This window comes from Melampsora larici-populina (genome assembly GCF_000204055.1).
Source record: "Melampsora larici-populina 98AG31 unplaced genomic scaffold MELLAscaffold_34, whole genome shotgun sequence".
NCBI lineage: Eukaryota > Fungi > Basidiomycota > Pucciniomycetes > Pucciniales > Melampsoraceae > Melampsora > Melampsora laricis-populina.
In genome coordinates, this window is record NW_006768798.1 from 337,814 (window position 1) to 360,725 (window position 22,912).

A 22,912-nucleotide genomic window follows, 5' to 3' on the forward strand; every position below is an offset into this window, starting at 1 on the left:
CGGCCCAGCACATCGCAACAAGCCCAAACCGTTGAGACACAGGCCAAAACACTGGCAGGGGGCATCATTACTGGTCTAAACGGATTGAAGATCGAAGGCCACTTCAAATTCGTACAACTTTCTAATAACGCAGGCGTCAGTATTGATTTAGCTGTAGAAGGGTTGGATCAAAAATTTAAGGCCAAAGACGATATCAACTATCACATTCATGAAAAACCAGCAACCAAAGATTGTTCAGGCTTGGGAGCAAAACTCGTAGACTTGTCAAAAGATCACAAACCACTCAAAGGAGTCAAGATAAACAAACGGTCTTTTGTCGATCACACTTTGTCACTTTTTCCTGCTAAAGGCAAGACAAATATAGTCGGCCGGAGTATCACAATCCATGATGGTACGACAATCAAATATCTTGGATGTGCCACTATCCTTGTATAGGATTTTAAGACATCCAATTCAATCGATTCCCAAATCCTCCGGCATATCAATCTCATTTTATCGTGAGCCTTTTCACTTTTCCTTCGAGTATTCATCACCTGAAGATTCATATTAATATATCACCTTGCCCGAACAGTATTGAACACCTTTCTTTTGCTCGGAAATCGCTGATACCAATCCCGACTTCGCCAAAATATTCTCTAATCTTGTTGTTGAACAACGTGGGTACATCTTCGTGGACTTCCTGGCGCTATTCCACGACTCAAGGTACAAAAAATTGCTCAACATCATCACCTATATTTAATGTGATTTCTTTCACGATGAAGGCTTCCATGCGCTCTGACTCTATGACTCGGCAAAAGCGCAGGCCGCAGAACTTTTACTTCAAGCTCGGATGAAGATGCACCACTGCATAATAAGTGTCTTTTAGTTTCTTCTGGTGACTGCCTCTTCACTCTGCCTCACTAATAATGCACACTTAAGTGCACCCAAAATAAACTAGCTGGTATAGAATAGGGTACATAGACTTATGCAGTTTTAAGCCACTCTCAATATCCGTCAGAGAAAAAAATATAATGTAATTCAGCTTCAAAGTCTCGTAGGATTAGATCTTTCTTACACATGTTTGGTTTTGTATATGCACTCGAGCTCAACTTATCAAGTTTAAGTTGCAACTCGAAGCCTAATCTTCCCGAGATTCATCATCACAGAAATAGTGTTGTCGATTTGAATAATAGAACCTTTGATGGCATAAATGATATCAAAGCACCCAACATGATATGATCTCTTATGACCCAATAGGACATTTGAGTTGTTATATTAGTTTGATGATTACAAGTTTGAGAGTTATAGTTGGGAGTGAAACTGTGAGCATTGTTGAGATTGATTGTAATGGTTGCCTATATCAAAATCAGTCGGAGGGATACGTTGATGAAGTTTATTGGAATTATCAAAATAAGAGAAATTGTCATTCATGTATTGACTGTTATTTTTTTGATTGTTGGATCGCTTGTTGTTACGTTGATTGTTCTGGTATTTGTTGTTGCTTTATCTGTACACTGACACAAATAGAGTTATGTGTTGTTGGCCTCGGTGCTATCAACCTTGGGTGAAGGATGTGATTCCACATGAGTTTGATGTAGGACTCTCTTGGAAACCACTCCTCCATGATTTCCACAATATTGGAAAAGAAGTCGGTATAGGCTTGCTACCCAAGTCGCCGTATGTCATAATTGAGCTGACAATTTTGAAAAAATCGACTTGGTCATTGAGTAGCACACAATCTTCACTTGGACGTCCGTTCTACATATCTTTGCATATAAATAATGCATGTCGACGCTCACACAGAGTAGAGTATGTCAAGCTGTGGCCCTCGTCACGCTCGTTTTAGAGTAACTGGAGTGACCGCTTCATTCTCCGAGTCGATATTTTTATTGTGTGTATATATGTCAAGAAGTCGCATCTAGATTGCATCATTGCATTTGTACTCCGTTTTATTGAAGATGAACCTAGATGAACACGTTGCGATCGCATTGTCGAGAGATGCGAGGGTTGAAATCTCAAACCAGCTGAAACCCTCTTTTGACACGCGCACTCCACTGGACTGTTCCAAAAGAGACATTCCAGCTCTTGCTAGGATGTGAAAATATGAAGATTCACATACAAATGAGATGAAAAGGAGCCTACAATAGCTCTTAGCATCAAGGACTCTTCGCGGGATGTTAGGAGGTAGAGGGAAAGGGAATTGGCCTCAATCGGCTCCCAGCAATCATCACATTTCTTCTCAAACCAAACAAATCTTATATATGTGTATTTGATGAAAACCAACATACATGACTTTTTTCGAATGATGATTGTGAATTTTCATAAAATTTTCTTTCAGACACTTGCCAACTTTTAACAAAAGGAAATGATTGCTGACTAGGGTGGGAAGGGAGGGCGGAGTTTGTCGGGTTAGCTGATAACTCACGCTCACACCCGATGCCCCGATGCCTCGTGGCGCCACGGCAGGGCTCAGGGCAAGGGCCGGGGCCTCGGCCTCGGCCATGCCCTGGCCCTTCTGTGTGATTTTGTGTTCTCTGTGCTTCAATGAGGGCGAGTTGGATTCGTTCCGTCTTTGCGGCAAATATCATGAAGGATGGTGGCATTATAACGTGTATAAATTGTTGAATTGTGCCATGTTTTTAAGGCCATGCGTGGCATAGGCCATGGCCCTGGCCACGCCCTGGGCCACGAAAAAGTCACCGGGTGTGAGCGTGACTGATAACTATAATTTCTTGATGAACTGGTCAAACCGGAAAAGCTTGACCGATTTTGCCCGCAAAACTCGAGCAAATTGGCGGAGAATTGGTGGCAAGGTTTTCCGGTTTGACTGTAACTATAATTTCTTGATGAACTGAGTCAAAAATGTCAAGAAATGAAAAGTAAAGAGAAATTGATGAATGCATCGAGATCGGTAAACTCAAATGAAACTCGTCAATACATTGATTTCGTGCTGAGTGAGAAAGAGGGCTTCATAAAACTTAAAGGACGCTCGTGTCAAGGCTTTTCTGGGACTATATAACAACCATGCCTTCTTCCGCCTTCAAGTTTTGTAAAGTTTCAAAAAATCCTGATCGCTTCTACTTCTTCTCTAAGCAATCATCATGAATCAGTTTCGTTTACTCATTGTTATTGCTCAGTTTTTCCTCGTGTTCATCCCAACAAATGGTATGACTTGCGACGGAAATGGTGACAGAGTTGGTGACCCAGCAGATTGCTTCAAGTCAGTCTTCATATTTTTCAAATTCCAACGCGCGAGTATTTACAGATCATTTTGTCTTTGCCTACTTACTCATCTTCATTTCACACCCTTATGGCACAACGTAGTGCTCTCGAGTATATCTACGCGGCCCTTCCAAATTCAGGCTGTGCAATTGCTGGATCATGCGCAGTAAGTTGATTCAAGAACCGAGTCTTACAGTTCATACACCTGGGTTTGACCGTCAAAACGATTTCCTTCTCAATAGATGATGCCGCTTACTGGAAGCTACCATAACCTGATTAGTCCGGAGGCGGCGTAAGTTGATTCATATTATCTAGTCTAGAACCTATGGGGTGACTGACTTACTTGTCATGACATAGCCCGCCGTACACCTTGGAAGAAGTTGAGGCATCATATGATGGCCTTTTCGGTCATTATTGTGAAGGCTATGTCAGTCCAATCACGGTAAGTGAAGCAGCTACACTCTGGTTGAAGGTTGATAATGTAGCTGAAATTTTTGAATTCAGGCTGCCGCCGATTGGCCTAAAGACGCATTCAACTCTGGGTTCCTGTTGGGGACTACGGGTGGACCTGATCCAACAGAGTGTCCTGAAGCTATAGCACAACAAATTGTCGAAGAAAGTAAGGCCTATAGTGGTCCATGAAAAAAGTAATAATTCAACATAACATCCTAATTGTCCGAGTTGTCTTCCCTCATGGATCGCATTCACGTAGTTTCAATTGAGACTTCGTACTTTTGTTCTTTTGTTTTCAAGTCTACAGCAATAGTCTTAGTTCCAAGTGATTTATGAATTCTTGATCTGGTTGATATCATCTTTTGGCGATTTGGCGATTTAGCTTTATTTTTACTTTGTCTTTGCTTTTCTGCGTTTGCTTCCTTTGTTCGGATTTTTCAATCTCAAGTGAGCCACCGTGTGGCATGATGTAAATCGGTGGAAGATTCTGATAGTTTCTCACAAAGATGCTTTGGATAGCTTTGTTCTTGTATCCACCTCAATATGCAGAACCAGAAAGAGCACTCAAAGCCTCCCAAAGCATTGGAAGGAGACCAGGGAGCCTTCATGAGAGGTGAAAGATCGTGAGCAGAAAGATGACCATGTGGAAAATAGTGCTTAATTGGTATTTTACAATGGGCTTCATATACTTTATGGCTTGGTTCAAACGTCATCACTTCAAGCATCCCAAAATTTCTCAGCTGTGATTTGATACCTCAGAGTGAAATCACATTTTGCAGACTTTCAAGTGGCACCAACAATATTTTTTGAATCATTTTTCAATATGTGAGAGTAGCAGTATCACTCAATTCATCCTCACTCAAAATGATTTCTCTTCAAGAAATAAGGTTTCAAGTTGGGAGGTAGGACCTTGGAAGATGTAATGGCATTCTGGTTGCATTCAACTATTGTGAACTATTGTGATACGATCAATAGCAAGAAAATCCTACAGCTCAGGCTACAGACAGACCAAGAAGTGGTTATGATGATGAATGATTGATAGCTATGTTGCAAAGAAAACGATTAACAAAAATCAAGACCTTAAATACAACGAATCAATCGACTTATCGATCTTCGAATCTAAAAAAAATGAAGCAATTTAAAACAATCAGTTTAAAATCTTTTTTCTTAATGATTCAAATGTGATGAAATTGAAATAAAGGACATGATTCTAATAAGATCAGAGTAACTATGAATTAGGTAGACTCATTGTCATCGTATTTGATGACTCGCAGATAAAATTTGCGGTTATGTTTTCCTCCCGCCAAAGGAACATGTATAAGAATGACAATGATCAGAGATGGATGATGAAGTACTAACCTGAAGAGATTCGAGATCAGGTTGGGAGTGAGTTTTAGTAAGCTGGCAATTGGGGCCGCAAACCCAGGCGAAACAAAATGGGGATATAAAAGTGGACAGTCTTTAAGGCCAAGATGTGGGTCAAATCAGATCGATTATCGTTTATGTTTTGAATACAGGTTAAGTCTTAAATCAGACATGTCACGTTGCTGTGATTCCTGTTGAAACTTGAAAGACTTGTTGGAAGCTGTGAAATCTGATCGATCATTTCAACAACAATCACCAGAATCCAAACAAGCGATCGATATATTCAACCTATTAACCAACTCAACTGAACCTCAATATTAACTACAACAGTACAATTCTTCATTCATGACTAACAATCTCAACAAATCAAATCAAATCATAATCAAATCAACTACACCTACCTATTCTCCTCAACTTCCTCATTCTCCATTTAATCACCTTCCAACTCAACATCAAAATCAAACTCAAACTATCGATTCTATTATCGATCGACCTACCTTACCTCGTCGAATTCAAATTATTCATACTAGGATCACAAATCAAGGATTAAAGGAAGTTCCATCTAAATTCGAAAGATGTGAAACAGATGATTTGATCGAATTGATTGGTTAGTGACTTGATATCTTTTCAATCTTAAGCTCCTTTTTGGGTGATTTCTTTTATACCTATCTCTCTCTCTCTCTGGATTTGGGCAGTAGTTTTATAAAGCTAAGAAAGTCAAAAACAGACGGTAGTTTGTTGAGGCATTTCAAGTGGGATTCTTTCTGCTTGGTATGTTCAGCAACTTTGGTCTGATGTTGACTTTCTTAAGCTCTGAGCCCGGACGAGGAGTAGGGTGGGTGGAAGGCGTATCTTTGGTTAGAAATCATGTACGAGATTTTCAAAGAAAGTGACTAACCATGAATGATTTTCTCATATTTGATTAATGATATATAGGATCAATGTTAGATAGACTGATCTCACACAACGATCGAATCCCACTCACATCAAGTTCATTAACACGTTTTCATTCAAGATCACCACCTTCGATCACCATACAAGATTATTTAAAAAGGATATTAATATATACAAATGTCGAACCGATTTGTCTTTTATCCATTTTACCTTATATAGATCGAATTTGTGAAAAGTTATCGAATTTTACAATCTGTTCATTAACTGTACATAGGTTTTGTATTACTTCTGTTACAGTTTGTTGTAAGTTTTTATGTGATAGTTTTTTTGCTAATTCTAGATATGCTAAAGTGGGAGGGATCGGTTTGATTGAAATGAACCTTTTAGAAAGAGAGTTTTTGATTGGAATTGATTATACTCTTGTAGTTGAGTGATCTTAACTTTGAATCTAGTTTTTTGATTTTGGGTTTTTAACTAACTTTCTTTTTTTGCTTGTTTCGAAATAGACAACAGGAGAAGTTTTAAATCGTTATTATCTTTCATTAGTTCAATCACATCCATCTTATGCTCTCTTACCACCTAGTTCAGATCCATCCAACTCTTCTACATCTTCTACTGCTCGTCATTCTACCGTATCAACACCACCTATTGAAAATATTGAAAATCATTCAGATTCAATTGAATTATCTATAGAATCAAGTGAAAAATTTAAACCAGAAGAATCGGTTTATGAAGTTGAAAATCTTGAATGTGAAGTTAAGGAAAACAAAGAAACTGAAATGGTCATTGAACTTCAACCTTTACCTGACTGTATACATGATGAAGAAATGGGATGATGATGATGATGATGATGATGAACTTTCTTGAACTTTCTTGAAAGTTTTGATGTTTCTCTCTAAATAAGGATTAAGATTACTTTTTTATATATATAATCTCTTAAATTGTAAATCTTTTATTCATGAATTTTTTTTCTTATTAATTTCTTGATGAGGTGGGTTTCTTTGTTCTTTGGGATGTACGTTTTTGATTTATTTATTTTGGTTTTTTCTGAATTTGTATGTTGATAGACAATTATAAAAGAAAAGAATTATAATGCTACTTATAAGTCATCTGTTGAAGTACATACATATTTTTCTTGTCTTTTAGTATATATATAGAGACTTGAAAAAGAAGGAAGATGAACACATTTCAAACAGTTTCAGGAATGGGGACTTAGCCAAGAGTAGGACAGATGAGTCAGCCTCAGAGTGAGCTCTTCAGACTGTCAGATCAGCTTCAGATGACATCATTTCATTGGTGACATGCATTCAAGTGCTGTGATTAAACGTTTGTCACAGCAGTAGATCTTTGTCAGCCATTTGTGGGACGCATAAGAGTGTTCTGATTCATCATTGATCAGTCAGTCAACAGGTAAACAACAAGCTTCCTGAGTCATCAAGAGACGAGCTTGAGAGAAGTGGAAAAGTTGATTGAGTTCAAAAAACTGTATACAAACGGTCAGTTGTAAACCAGTTTTGGTCAACAAGTCGATTTGGAAAGTAACATCAAAGTCTTGATCAACTGTTTATCGCACAGCATTCCATCTCCTTCAACTCAACTTCAATAAATCTCCATCGACATGAAACCAACAAGTGTTCTACAAGGTGGATATTGTCATCCTTTGACTCGAAACCTTCAAGTAAGTATCCCACCATCGAAATTTGAATCTCATCTTTTCTATCAACTTCTGATAAACGATTATGTTTTTTCTATGAATAGGCTGAAAGATCTTTAACTAAAGATATGTTAATGTATCCTATCTTTGTTACTGATGATCCAGATGCAGAAGTTCCTATAAACGCTTTACCTGGTCAAAAAAGGTTAGTAAAATCCATTCGAACGAATGAAACAAAAAACAACTTTATTTTCATTGCATCACTGATTATTCTGATGATCAACTTTGGATTGGATTAGATGGGGAATCAATAAACTTGAAAACTTTCTTAATCCATTAATTCAAAAAGGTCTTAAATCGGTCATTCTGTTTGGTGTACCCATGAATTGTATAAAAGTCAGTTACCAAAGTTCTTTTGTTTTGGAATTTCAATCATAAAAAATAATTTTGAAGGTTAACTAAGATAAATGAATGTCTAGTCTAGGATCAAAGAGGTAGTTCAGCTGATGATCCATCAGGTCCAGTGATCCAATCCATTCGATTACTCAAAACGAAATTCCCTTCACTCTTTATAGCTTGTGATGTATGTCTATGTGAATATACTGATCATGGACACTGTGGATTCTCCATGACATTCAACACACCTGCTCAAATCGATACAAATCTTTCGGTTCAACGGATCACCCAAGTCGCTTTGAATTATGCAAAGGCTGGAGCCGATTGTGTGGCTCCTAGTGATATGATGGATGGTAGGATCGGGTCTATTAAAGAAGCTTTGATTCAGGCTGGGCTGGGGAATAAGTGTTGTTTGATGTCTTATTCTGCTAAATTCGCTTCTAGTTTATATGGTCCTTTTAGGTATAGTCATAGTCATCTTTGGATTTGTTGATCTTTTTCCTTTGGAATCATCTATTTCTTCTACAGTCAAGAGCTGATGATTATATTTTCTGGGGGGATTTCTTGGTTTTCAGAGAAGCTGCTGGATCTGCTCCATCTTTTGGTGATCGTAAATGTTATCAACTTCCACCAAATGCACGTGGATTAGCACGTCGAGCAATAGTCAATCATCTTTCCTCCTTTTGTTTTTTTCTTTCTCATCCGAAAGGAAGATCTAATTTCTGAATCGTTTTTTTGTGTCATCTCATAGATTCGAGATGTATCAGAAGGAGCCGATATAATCATGATCAAACCAGCTTTACCATATCTAGATATAATTTCAGAAGCAAGACAAATCGCTCAAGATCATCCATTAGCATGTTATCAAGTTTCAGGTGAATATGCTATGATTCATTCAGGTGCTCAACAAGGAATTTATGATTTGAAATCAATGGTCTTTGAATCTATCAATGGAATGTTGAGGGCTGGATCTACACTTGTTTTGAGTTATTTTACTCCTGATTTGTTGGTTTGGTTAGATGAAGAAAGTGTTTGAAGGTTGGGTTCTTGGTAGATCTTTATAACATCATCTTTCTTATATCTTGAGCTTGTTTGGCTTTGTTATGAAAGATACAAATTATTTGTCCTCGTATATAATATAGCTGCATTCTTTGTGAGCAATTATATTGATGTTTCTCAATTGCCATCATCCTGCTTAACCATATTTGAAAAGAGATGGATGTGTATAATGTGTTTAGGTTTGTCTATTCTAACAACCTTTCAGCTCCAGATCCTCCTCCTGTGCAGGAAGCAGATCTTGGTTAGAAACTGTAACACGGAAGTGTCCTCTGTAGCAAGTACCTGCATCCTATCTGGCAATGGCTCCGTGTCTTCCATTCAATTTGATTTTGAGAAGGCAGTTTGCCGGGGTGCGATGGCACTAATCTTGACCATCGATGATTTCATGGGGTAGATGGCAAACATATTGCGGTAGTTAGACTAATCGTTCTCATGCGTATGTTGCATATCATGTATTATGAACTTCCTGCCATTCATGCCTTTGCAATCATAGAAACTCAAGCTAGCTGCATGGAAAAAATCTGGACTATCATTATTTGATGATTTTGAACGTGAATCAAAATAAGATCAGAGAAAATATGAACCAGTTAGGCTCATTTTCATTATTTATTTGGTGGATGAAATGGCATTCCTCAGGATTTGTCCTGAGGAATGCCATCTCTTCGATTATCCGGATCCGCATACAATGCCAGCTGGCCCGATAGAGTTTGTTGAGGTATCGGGACAAGTACCGTCCGATGAGCAATCGATCCTCCAATTTCACCCGACCGATTTGGGTTTTAAGCTTTCAACTTTTCACATCGAGTCCTAGCACTGCAGCACTGGCAGCATATAGTCACCCAACATCGACGACATATCATTTTACCATTGAAGATGCCCAACAAACATCATTCTTCTGCTCGTCTCACTCAACTTTCAAAACGTCACTCGAGTCATACTAACATAGTCAGCGGTCTAACTTCTACTACTCGACTGAACACTGAACCTTCACCTGGCGGAAGTCAATCAACTCTTGTCCTCTCTACCGTTAAATCTAAAGCTTCTCTTCACAAAAAACGACCTTCATATCCTGCTCGGAAAGATAGCACAAATGCCAAACAAACTGTCTCTGTAATCCGAAAAAAGTCGAATGGAGCGACATCAGGAAACCGACAGACGAGGAAGGGTGCTTTCAGAGGCGCTCTCGATGGGGATGGTGAAGAAGACGAAGAAGAGAACGAGGTGACTCAATCTCAAGATTTCCTAAACCCTCATCCATCCGAGCTTTGCACAAAGCCCGGCCAAGAGGAGGAATGGGTCAGTGAACCTAGCACCAGATGTGCAACTCCTACAGCTGTACAGCCTCCCAATTTCGAACCACCCATCCTTCAGTATTCGAATCCTCAACTTGCGGCTCTTGATCAAATCAATCTTGCATTTCAATTACCCAATCCGCTCTCATCTGGTTATGCCCAAAACTCAGAGCCTTCAAACCCTTCAGCTTCACCATTGCCTTCCCGTGTACCCGTTGATCGCACTCAATCTCCACAATCCGACCCCGACTCCATACTACCCTGTCATCTGAATACCACGAGTCAATCTCCCACAGAGGCCACAAATGAGGATGAATCTGAAGCAGATGGAAGAGGCAGGTCTCGTAGCCGAAACCGAGTACAAGATTCTATTGAACGAGTGCAGAGGTTAGAGAGATCTCGAGCTAGCAATGAGAATGGTAGCGTGAGCGTAATTGCGGGATCTCGTCGCCAAGTGATCGAACCTGCCCATCAGCCCCCCCATTCAACTCGTGACCAGAAGCCGGTTCCGAGAAATAGCTCTCCACCCTCATCGATCACAAGTAGTGCAAGTAATGCCACCGCTAGACATGACTCTAAAGGTAAAGGAGTCGTTCAAATGAATTCCAAACGAGCTTCAAGAACTACTTCAATTCATTCCAACCGATCCATGGTCTCACTCATGAACCTTGGTTGCGATCCACCCAATAGTAAACTTGGGATCAAACGTGCCGGTAGTACTGCATCACTGGTTTTACAGCCTAAAATTGATACGACAGAAGCTTTTGTCTCACTCACCAGCAAAACCAAGTACAATCTCACTCTCACATCAATCGAAGATCTAGCGATGTCTACCTCCCCGACCCTTTATGATGAGCGCAAAGCCACCTGTGACCCAAGCGATCTTCCATCCTCTCGCGCTACCTCAAGTTCTTCACACCTTGAGGCTTCCATCAGTGCAGCTCAACCTTCGCAACCTTCGGAAACTATGTCAGGGAGGCTAACAACTGAAGAGCGGCTCGAGTTTGCGAATCGATTAAAAAAAGTCACAAATCTTAACGAACCCTACTCGCCCGGATTTGTGAACTCAATCCTTAGCCCTCGGATCAATTACAAAAACAAGAAACCACATCCACATGTCTTATCTGGATCCAAAAGCGGTTACTTTGGAAGTATCAAAAACTTCGTTGGTAGTTTGGCAACCACTACTGAGGAACGCGAAACAACTACCTCTAGTACCCTGGCCGAGGACCCCACCAAGCAGTCCCACGGCTGGCTTGCTGGTGAGCTCGACCAATCCTCAGGCCAGATTACTCACCCTGTCAATGGTCATCACTCTACCGCTGCTTCAACATCAGGTTCGAGTAGTCGCAATGAAGGTTCGACTACAAATGCAGCTCGACACGGCAATCTCCATTTTCAACTCACCAATGCGGCTAAACCTCCTACACCTAAGCCACTGGTCAAAGGTCTCATCACCACCTGTGGATCAGTACCAGTGGTTTCACGTTTTCTCGGACCTGTCTTACCTACGCCTTCACCCATGGTTCCTCCCACATCTATCATGGGTGGTAGTCGGATCGGTGGGGCCTCAAAATCTACTTCTGCACCTTCACAATCGCAATCGCAATCACAATCGCAATCATCTCCATCAACCCATCGATCCACTTCTGAAACTCCCAGTCTTTCACGAATACAACAAAGGCTTTTAATGGAACGAGATCGGCCGGTTTCACCCACATTTGGAAGAGAAACAACGACAACAAACCAAACTGGATTACCACCACCATCGTATCTAATCCGATCACTTGGAGGCCAAACCGGGCCCTTACCATTCATGCCAATAGGAACAGTAGTTTCTATACCAACCAGTACAGGAGGACAATTAAATGAACCAGCGATGAGAGCCAAAGTGGCTGTTTCAATGAGAATGTGGAGGTCTAGTTTGATTGATGAAGTTGAACAAGTTTGGAGTGATCATGAATCTAGAATCAGATGGAGAGATCCTTGGATCGAAAGTTTAAATAGAGTTACGGAAAGAAAAATGAATCGTAGAAGGATTGTAACTCAGAATTGTAAGCTTAGATTGCATTGATTATATTTCATCAAATTTTTAAAATATGGAAATTGATTGATTGATTGATTATTTTCTTTTCTTTTTAGGAATGATTTAAATTCATATGGTACTTATATTCATATACCATTCAACTTAATTATTTCTTGTTGTAATCGTTTTTCTGTCGTTTTTGTTCTTCTGTTCGAATGATAATCTGAGTGATGTTCTTTCTTCTTGTATACTTGTTGGCGTTTTTTTCATTTGTTTTAAGATGTATGGACCTTTTCATTTTCGGGATGGGTGATGGGGCGATGATGGGTTTTCTTGTTGAGGGTTTCCTTGAAAAGGACTTGTTTTTGAATTGGGGCGAGATGTATTATTATAATTTTTTGGGGGAGGGGTCGCATATTTGGTTGATAGTTGATTACAGTATAATTATAATTAAGATTTCATATTTCATAATACATAATATCTTTGTTTTGGAGTAGATGAGTCTTCAAGTAAGAAGATGACTGAAATCAAAGCAATACATTTGGTTTGTTCAATACTCACTTTCCAGAACATATACATAGTGGATAATTATGTATTGGTAACTCTGTTACAATGAAAGAAAATTGATGAGTTTTAAAACATTGTGTTGAGTTGAAGGATTCATATCTGTTAGACCAAAAAGTGAGACTTTTTCAATGTTTTAGCCAGCTTGGCTCAGTAAAGCAGCTACTTAAACAGTTATGGAATGACCACAATGTCCGTAACATGTGCAGCAATCTCTTTGTAATCCTATAAACTACATCTACAGAGCATATCAAAGAGAGTGAGATCACTGGGCCAATTAGGATATGAGCCACTCAAGCAAGTATATTCTGATATGATACTTATTGCCACCTCTGTACCTCAGCAGAAATCAAACATAATATTCAAAAAGGCAACATTTGGGCAAAAGTGCCTTAGCAAATGTCAACTCAAGACAATGGCCTAGAAAACACAGTATAGACAGGTATTTCATGGGTGCACATGCTAAGTGACCCAATGGATATACTCAGACAGGCCAATAGACACCCAAATGCAGTCAGTGCATGAGTGGTGGTGGTGTTGCCTGAACATGGTGAAAACATCACTATGCCATCCCCAACTCTCTTCAACCTGATCACTGTCATATCCAGCTCTAGGGAATCGCAAGCACTGCACAACACCGTAGCTTGTGCACCACAATCACCAAAACAACATGGGCCACAACAAGTGACAAATGACACAAATTATAAGGTCTAAGACAAAATTAAGTTTTGCATTGCTGAAAGGTAGGGCTATGACCCGGCCCTGGCCCTGACCGGCCGAGTGTACCCAAGCGTTTTCTAGGTGAGGTCGAGGCCGAGCCCGGGGCCTCAAGTCCAGCCTGGGAATAGCAAAAAAGGCCCCGGTACAGGGCTACTCGGGGCCGGGGCCGTCGCAAAAAATCTTTATGGAGGCAATCTTTTGGAAAAATTGACGTCATCAAGCATCCTTCCCGAGCTCTCAAACACGCTTTCAAGGGGATGGTCCGAGCCAGGGCCTGCCCGATGCTGCCCGGCAGCATCCTTGAGTATTGCGTGGCCGAGGCCGGGCCTGAATCGGCCCCGGGGCCGGCCCTGACACTTCAGGGCCGGGTCATACCCCTACTGAAAGGTGGCTGGCTTAAGGGTCTGACCCGGCCCTGACCCGGACTTTTTGTGGCCAGCCCGACCTTGGGCGGGCCCGGGGCAGACCCAAATTTTTTTCTCTGAAAAACACACACAAGTGGTTGTAGGCCTTTGTAGGCCTTTCAAAGTTTGAAACCTACATGAGACCAGGTTTTATCATCATTATACCGGTCCCAGAACCTTTCCAACACCAGCTTATGAATCTCTTGTGCAATTCTACACCCTTCCACCTCCCTTTCTGAGCCTATTTCACTTGCTTTCAAGATGACCCTCTCACCGTTGACCCTCAGACGCCCTTGAAAATCTTTAACACCAAAAGCCAACAAGAAAACCCATTGTTATTGACTCTGAAGAGGATTCTGACTTGGAATGGCAACCGGAGAAGGATCCCCAACCTCAACCTATGTCGAAACCTTCCCAGCCAAATGCTCAGAAAAAGTCCGGTTCAAAGACCTTGGGTCTGGAATTATTTTACAGAGGAAACAATCAACGGCAACAATGTGCTGGTCTGTCATGCCAAAGTCAAACCAGGAAGCAATTATCAGTGCCTTTCTTGACTCGCACCAGATAAGACAGCATCAACAAAATCAATGAGTAGAGATCTAGACCAAAAAAATGATATCACATCAAAATCTGTCAGAGAAGAATCCGCGATTGATATGGACAAGTATGCAAAGGAGGGCCGTGTTGATGCAGTTAGCTTCTTACTTTTTCCCTTTTTGTGCACCTGTTTCTTGTTGGGTGACTGATTGATTTTTGGATTTACATTTGTCTCTTCCTTGTAGGTTCATAAGCTGAATGCTTCGACCTTCAAAGTAGCAGTCATCCGCCTCATTGTCATGCAAGAACTCCCACTTTTAATGGTAGAGACTGCAGAGTTCCGCATCCTTCTTGACTTAGTAAATTGGGAAGCCATCCATCTTCACTATAGCTCTGTTAGGCAAGCTGAATACATCAAGTCTCAGTTTTGACCCCTCTTGCTCCAGATCATTGACATCTTGAAAGAAGTTCCCCATGTATCTCTGACTTTTGATGGATGGTCTGCACCCTCTTGAAAATCAATTCTCGGCATCACAGTTCACTGGATTGACCACAAGTTTCAGATTCAAGAGATAGTATTAGCTGTGAAAGAGATTGAGGGTGATCATTCAGCTGAAAACTTGGTCAAGCTTCTCTTAAAGACACTCAACAACTTCAACATATTAGACAAGGTTTTCACTTTTACAGCCGATAATGCCAGCACTAATTCTGCTATGGCACGACTCAATCCTGGCTCGCAGCGCAGAGGAAAGCGCACAGCGCGCCGGAACGCAACTCCGGGCGTAGCCGCTCTGTTGGCCGGGAAACTTGACCCCGGGGTGCTGCGTCTTCAGCTGACATTGGTGGAGCCCAAATTTGGGGTGCTGCGCTTTCCGCTGAGGTTATCAGCCGCACGCTAACCTACTGTCAGTCCTCTAGGACCCTATACCACTCCATCAACCACATCCACCACTACTTCCAGCCACCATCAAGCCTTTAATCACCTTCAACTTTTCAATCAAAGCCAGCCATTTGGAATTCTTGCTCAACACCATTTTTCCAGGTATCTCAATCTATCTTGATACATGGACATTCCGTGTGGTAGGATCTTGACAATCCTACCTCTCAACTTCAACCTCACTCTCATTGCACAAGCAGACGCAAAAAGTTTACGTCACCCCCTGGGCCCAACCAGTTCACTAACCCGAGAGGTGTACTGCAGAATCAAGCTGGTTGGGGCCCGGGGTGACGTAAACTTTTTGTGTCTGCTTGTACACTCACAAACGTGGACTAAACAATTGGTTTATGTTTTCAAGGTAAGCACTTCCTCCTATTGTTCAATCTCATTGACTCTCAATCTGAATTGTTGATCTTATATTTCATTTCCTTACTTTTCAATCATATCCAATTCACTAAACCACACCATCACCTTCAATTGAATCCTACATTAGATCATGTCTAACAAGAAATCTACCATCACCTCTTTCTTATAGTCGGGCTATGAGGCCCATAATCCGATGGAGCCCTGAATCAGTGACCTCTGTTGGTGACATAGCTGAAAAAAATCAATAGAATGAGAGCATGTGTTCGATGAAATGATCCATAGGGTCTGACAGATGTGAGTTTACTACATACCTCCTGGCAAGTCCTGTTTGTTAGCAAAAACAAGCAATAGACAGTCTTTCATGTTGCAATCACTGAGAATCATATGTAGCTCTTGGTGTGCTTCTTCTAAACGTTCCCAATCCTACAAATGTGTCCGAGATGAGAACACACGTTACAAAAGAGAAGAACGGGAAAGCTATGAGTCGATTAAGTCAGGAGCACAAGCCGTCTGGGCCAAACAATCAAGAAAAGCCAGCTTACCTGTGAGCCAACAACAAAAACCAGTACTTGGTCTGAAGTGGACGAATCTTATCTTGACATCCAACCCCAGCTGTAAAATATGGACCAATGAAGGCATACTTCTCACTGGGATTTTGCTGACATAGGGCAGGTGCTGGAGTTTGGAAAGAAGGCAGATAAAAAGAAACTTAGAAAACCTCACTTTGAAATCATCTTGACTTTTTTTACCTTGATTTTTTTACTTTAATTTTTTTACTTTCATCCCTTTTTGATTGCTTTTCATTTTCTTTACACTCATTTAAAAAACTTTACAACTCTAATGTTTGTTCACTCTTTCTCCACTCTTGTTGATGTCTTTACCTCCAATATTTTTTTTCTCTTTCAAAAAAAACACTTCTTTTTTGCCTGCAGCGCTGCAAAGCTCAGCGCAAGAAAAGTTCCGTTTTCAGCTTCTTTTTTTGCTCGCGCCCATCTCACAGCTGACCTAAAAGGTACTGGCCTTGAGTAGTCTTGGTTTCCGTTGCGCTGCCCAATCTACGGCTAGCAGCGCTGCAAGCCAGCATTGCACGACTTCTTCAACCACACATTCCTAACTTTGACGCCAAATCTCAACTCCTGGGTTGCATGGCTCATGTTGTGAATCTAGCCGCTCAAGCTGGAATCAAGATGTTCAGTAAGGTTTTGGGCGAGAGAGCAATGCTAGTTCAGAAGCAATCAATCTGGATGGTTGGCTTGAAAATGCTACTGCAACACAGTCTGGAAACAGTGCCCTCAAGAGGCTTTATACACTGATTTTTTATATTTACAAGTCACCTTGACGTCCCCAGTCTTTCATGAAGTTGGCCGAGTCGTGCGGTTTGAACAAAGGATTCATACGACCTGTCAAAACACGGTGGCACTCCAATTTAGGTTGTCTCAAGCAAGCAATCAAGCTGAAGAAACCAATCAACATGCTGACTACCAATGAAGACTATAGTCAATATGTGATCTGTCCATCCAAGTGGGACTTGTTGGAATTGTTTACTAAGTTCTTACAACCCTTAGAGGAGGCCACTCTCCTACTCTCAGCATCTAAATCACCTACTATTGTTGATGCAATTCCAAGCTACCAATGTCTTGTTGATGCACTTGATCAGGTGGGTTTTTCTCTTGTTCAACCTATCACAAACATCAGCCAAACTGACTACTTGTAACATCCACACTTAGGCTTTGTCAATGGTCACCAATTCTGTCTTTTTAGCTGCAATCAAGCCGATCAAGAAAAAATTTATGGACTATTATTGTGCTGCTGTGCAAAAACTGGTCTACCTCTCTGGAAATATTTTGGATCCTCACAGCAAACTTTCCAAACTCTCTGATCAGACCCTGGAGCTAGCCAGTATCCGCAACCGGTCTCATTTGAAAGCCTTCTTTTTGAGTGAGGCGCGCAAGTTTGCATCCAATGAAGAAGACAAAACCACTACGGAGTCAGAACCACCTCAGCAAATGACTTTTGGAACTCAACGCTTTGTAACACGTGCTTTGAAGCTCACAGTGGAGGAGGAAGTTGAGACATACCTCAACGGTCTATGCAAATGCAAGGATGTTTCTCCACTGGAGTTTTGGAAGTTTCAGCAAAAGAACCTCCCATCTCTGGCTCAAATGGCTTGCACGCACTTAGCTATCCCAGCCACAAGTGTATTGTCTGAGCAAGTTTTTTCAGGTGGCAGTTGTTTATGGACCAAGTATCAAATGAGTATGAAAGCCTTCACTTGTGAGGCCCTTTTGTGTGTAAAAAGTTGGATTAAATATGGTTTAAAACTATGTTGAAAATCTTTTGTATCCATCTATGTTTCCCTTTGTTTTCCTTTGTTTTCCTTTGTTTTTCTTTTATTTTTTTGCCGTTTGTCAAATGAAACAAGAGTGAGACCTGGCCCCGAAAGCCCCGAAACAAGCCCCGCAAGAGTCCTACTAACAGGCCAAAGACATTTTGAAGCCTGTCCGGGGAGGGCTCAGGTATGTATGCCCGCCCAACGGGTGCCCTGGGGCCGGCGGGGCTCAGATCAGAGCCTTAGGCTGGCTGCCCTGGGTCAAGTATCTCAGTATATCAAGAGTTCATACACATTTGATGCATTTGAAGGGAATTTATGTGGTAGATTCATATACATCTGTAGCACACCATCTTGAGACAGGTATTCACACTTTGAATATTCACATGTGTTTGATGTACTTAAGCAGATCCCCTGTCTGTGCCCTGTCATTGCCTACCTCATTGATCCTAGTGTTCATCACATATGAAATACTCTAACTTCCTTCTCTCAGAAGAGGGATATCTTAAAAAGCTACACAACATTGGATTGTACCAACCATTCAATACCATTCAATGTTGACACCAAGCCATGCACATCTTTTGATCCAAAAGCTGAAATTGCTGAATCACTTACAAAGACCTCTGATTTGGTTCAGGAATTTAACAAACTTCTGTCTTTGAAGAACTATATTTCAAGTCATCTGCATGTGGAATTAGAAAACTGTTTTATTCTTTCCATGTTCCCAGTACACCCAGTGTGAAAATCAACTGGGTGTACCGGGTCTTTGGGCAACCAGGTTAGGTTTGAACATGGCTAATGACCTGGGATTGTCCAATACAAGTTCCATGACCTGAATCATTCTTCATCACCACCAGTTTTCTGACATATGATCATGCTTCATGTCAACTTCATCATCACTTATCAAACCCACCCTAAGATCATTATCTTTATCCACACTTTTTTCCTAACCTTGAATTCCTTCTTATTGAATTCCTTAAAATAAAGTTTCCAAACTTTTGGATCACTTAGGAAACAAACCGTAGATTTTTGATATCCTTGTTGAAAAGGAATTCTTTCTGACAATAACCTGTTGATTTTCTTATAAATCTTATTAATCTCTTTATCTCTCAATGTATTAGGATTTAAATTAAGATCTTGGGCTATTTTTTTCTTCTGTATTGCATTATTTTGCTTTTGATTTTTCTGAAATAAATTTCTCTGACTTTTCCATCACTCAATGTGTTTGGGTTAATGTTTAACTTTTCATTTATGACTCCTCTTCTATCTTTATATTTTTTGGTATATATTGATATAAAGCTTTCTCATACAACTTTTCTATATCTTCCATGGTTTTAAGATCTACAATATTAATCTTCAATTGATGTAAAATTAATTTTCTTTTCTCTTCCAAGTTTCCAATATCACTTGATGATGTTTCAAGTTGAATTTTGTTGTGTTGAAGAAATACAAAACAAGTTCTCTGGCTTGAGCTCTTCACTAGAGGAGCTGGTGGAAACTGAAGATATGAGGTTATTGAGATAAGTGAATTTGACTCCAAGTTTGCTAATTGAAACAAAAATACCAAGCCAGAGAACTTCTCCTATATATCCTCAACAAAACAATCATCAAACTGAAATGTCATCTGCCAATATTGAAAACTTGGAAGAGAAAAGAAAATTAATCTTACATCAATTGAAGATTGATGTAGATCTTAAAACCATGGAAGATATAGAAAAATTGTATGAGAAAGCCTTATATCAATATACCAAAACATATCAATATAGAAGAGGAGTCATAAATGAAAAGTTAAATATTAACCCAAACACATTAAGTGATGAAAAAGTCAGAGAAATTTATTTCAGAAAAATCAAAAGCAAAATAATGCAATACAGAAGAAAAAAAAATAGTCCAAGATCTTAATTTAAATCCTAAAACATTAAAAGATAAAGAGATCAATAAGATTTGTAAAAATAAAAAATCAACAGTTTATTGTCAGAAAGAATTCCTTTTTCAACAAGGATATAAAAAATCTATGGTTTGTTTCCTAAGTGATATAAAAGTTTGGAAACTTTATTTTAAGGAATACAATAAGAAGGAATTCAAGATTAAAAAAAGTGTGTGGCTGAAGATGATAATCTTATTTGATAACTGATGATGAAGTTAACATCAAACATGATCATATGTTGGAATTCAGGTGGGGAGAAAGAATGGTTTACAATACATACAACCATGTATGTTCTAGAGCGGGAGTTGGTTACATCCGTTCAGCCTCTGTCAGGTTCAGGCTCCTACAACTCAACAAGTCATCATGTATGTCCTATTTTGAGTGACAGCATCTGTCCAGTCATCACCTTGTTGGTGGACAAACTTAACTAAGTCCAATTTCGTGCCACGGTTTTTACATCGCGAGCGATGACCGAGGCACGAGGGACTTACCCGGAACGCCAGGCTTTTGGCGTGAGTAGTTTGAGAATTTAGTAGAGAGAATTTAGGATCTCTTTTTGCACCAACTTCCTCATATCTTTACCTCGGAAAAAAATGGGAAGCGCCCAGCGCTAGCTTCTTGCGCTCCTTCCTGTCGATTCACTTTTTTGATTCCTTTCTGTTTGTATTTTTTTCCTTAATGTTCCAAACTGGATGATTTCATTTTTTGAAATTCAACTGCGGATTACATCTGTTTGTATGTAAATCTGAGCCCCGGACCCCGACCCGCTTACGGCAGGGTTACTTCACAGTTTCAGATCTGCAAGTAGGCCAACACAGTTGCTGGCCTGCAACTGGGCCGAGGCGCAAAAATTCATCGGAAAGAGAAGATATCGCTTCCAGTTTATGTATACAACATCAATGTTTATCTAGAAGAAATTCATTCAAGTTACTCTGTCTCCCACTGAGGTTCAAACAAAAAGTGAATAATGAACACCCGAAGCCAACAGAAGGAATTGGTTCTGGACCCTGTCAAAGAGGCAACCGACCAAGATTTAGTCGTTACTCGCCCGTTACTTCCGCCGGCTATCTTGAACAGTTCAGTATCTTTACAAAGAAAGCACGTCAAGAATAGTTTTATAAAATGGTACAAAGATCAGGTATCAAAAGAAATTCAGATCAACACTACAGTTAGCCTGATGAACGGTTTAAATACATTTCTCATGGCTGGAACTGGCTTTGGCAAATCCCGCATCCCGGAGATGTTTCTACGTCTTTTTGATCCACGTCAATTGCCCGTAGTCCTTGTTCTGAACCCATTGGATGCGCTTGGAGATAATCAAGTGAGATTTCAAAGTTTTGTCTTTGTAAATACAAAGCTGATTGCTTTTTTTTGTAGGTCTTGGAGAAAACGAGGCAAAATATCACGGCAATCAATTTAACAAAGATAACATTTGATGCTGAAGCTTTGGAGAAGTTAAAGGCGCATCATTATCGTTTTGTTTACTTGGTATGTGTTTTCCAATGTTTGTTACACTGGATCAGAAGGCCAAAAATAGTACATATGAACTGATCATGAATTTGTACCCTTCTGAATGTAGAGTCCCGAAATCTTTTTAAACAGCACGTCATTCCGAAAACTCTATTACAGCTCAGATTTTCAGAGGCACCTCATTTTGAAGGTTGTAGATGAGGCACATGTAGTTTATTCATGGGGTCTTGTGGCAAGTGGAGCAGCAAAGAGGCTTCAAAGCCACAATTCACTTCAAGATATCTGTGAAGGAGTACGGTGAATCAAAATTTTTGACAATGTCTTGTACCAATGCACTCGGACTTGGCCAAGACTGGAGCATCGTGGATCAAGTGATCATCTTAGGAGCTATGGACCCCAATGTAATGATACAAATGGGTGGTCGAGGTGGTCGAGGTATTGGGAAGTCATGTCTTGTGATCATGCTTGTTGAGCCATTCCGAACACTCGGGAGAAACTCACTCGAGGAATTTGAAAAAATCGACTCCATGAATGATGATGACCGCACAAGTGCTTTGCGTATCACACCGGTGTGCTTGAGAATAGCACTTGCCTTGGATACCAAGTGAGTTTCTATTGTTTATTCTTCCTTTGAATTCATTCCAACTAATATGTATCAATCAAACAGAAAAGGTATATTACCACTTTCAGTGGATGACCCTGCCTATATTTGCAAAAAGAAACGTGAAGACGAAGAAAAGTTTCCTACCTGCCGATGTTCAAACTGCGACCCTGTTGGTGCAATTGAGCTTATTTCGAACCTCAAGACCACTGGCAGAAGTGGCATTCAAGACCTGATCAATCAGCCAACAATTGGCAATACCTTACCGGAGCAAAGTTTCTTGAATCAGGTTCCAATTCTGAACGCTAAGCCTAAAGATCGAGGAAATCGACCCCTACTCTGTACAGATACTGACCCAATCCGAGAATCCCTACCATTGATTGAACTAGCAGCCTCTTTGATAGAAGGATTTGATTCTCTATTTCATCAGCACCATCATCGGTCATCTATGCTTATCCCCTTCGACCTCTTCACTTACGAGCACGCCTGGCAAATTGTCAAGAATTTTTCTGGTATACTTGAAGGCAGACATCTACGAGGTATAATGGGGAGCCAACCGGTCAAAGGCACATTTGAAATGATAATAAATTGTATTCTGACGTGGATGGATACTAGTAGCTATGTGTGCTACCTTGAAGAAGAAAAACAAGCAAATCAAAAGATACAGGACGACTACCATGCAGGACCTTGCTATCCTTGCAGGCATACGAAGCACAG

General features: G+C 40.4%; 4 protein-coding genes across 4 annotated transcripts; all 4 read left to right on the forward strand.

Moving 5' to 3' along the window:
• Nucleotides 1–3,080: 3,080 nt before the first annotated feature.
• On the forward strand, nt 3,081–3,843 carry MELLADRAFT_65426 (uncharacterized protein; the record flags this gene model as incomplete). Its single annotated transcript, XM_007412971.1, has 5 exons — nt 3,081–3,199; nt 3,304–3,367; nt 3,444–3,493; nt 3,559–3,643; nt 3,706–3,843. 5 exons carry the CDS (start codon nt 3,081–3,083, stop codon nt 3,841–3,843), a joined length of 456 nt encoding a protein of 151 aa, XP_007413033.1.
• A 1,521-nt stretch (nt 3,844–5,364) lies between these two features.
• Nucleotides 5,365–7,098, forward strand: MELLADRAFT_117271 (uncharacterized protein; the record flags this gene model as incomplete). Its single annotated transcript, XM_007412972.1, has 3 exons — nt 5,365–5,626; nt 5,956–6,338; nt 6,420–7,098. The coding sequence occupies 3 exons, from the start codon at nt 5,365–5,367 to the stop codon at nt 6,747–6,749; spliced, it is 975 nt and encodes a 324-aa protein (XP_007413034.1).
• A 433-nt stretch (nt 7,099–7,531) lies between these two features.
• Nucleotides 7,532–9,147, forward strand: MELLADRAFT_117272 (uncharacterized protein; the record flags this gene model as incomplete). Its single annotated transcript, XM_007412973.1, has 6 exons — nt 7,532–7,591; nt 7,672–7,772; nt 7,867–7,963; nt 8,052–8,425; nt 8,539–8,626; nt 8,715–9,147. 6 exons carry the CDS (start codon nt 7,532–7,534, stop codon nt 8,997–8,999), a joined length of 1,005 nt encoding a protein of 334 aa, XP_007413035.1.
• A 748-nt stretch (nt 9,148–9,895) lies between these two features.
• On the forward strand, nt 9,896–12,664 carry MELLADRAFT_109096 (uncharacterized protein; the record flags this gene model as incomplete). The annotated part of the gene is made up of 2 exons (XM_007412974.1): nt 9,896–12,368; nt 12,621–12,664. 2 exons carry the CDS (start codon nt 9,896–9,898, stop codon nt 12,662–12,664), a joined length of 2,517 nt encoding a protein of 838 aa, XP_007413036.1.
• Between the last annotated feature and the right edge of the window lie 10,248 nt (nt 12,665–22,912).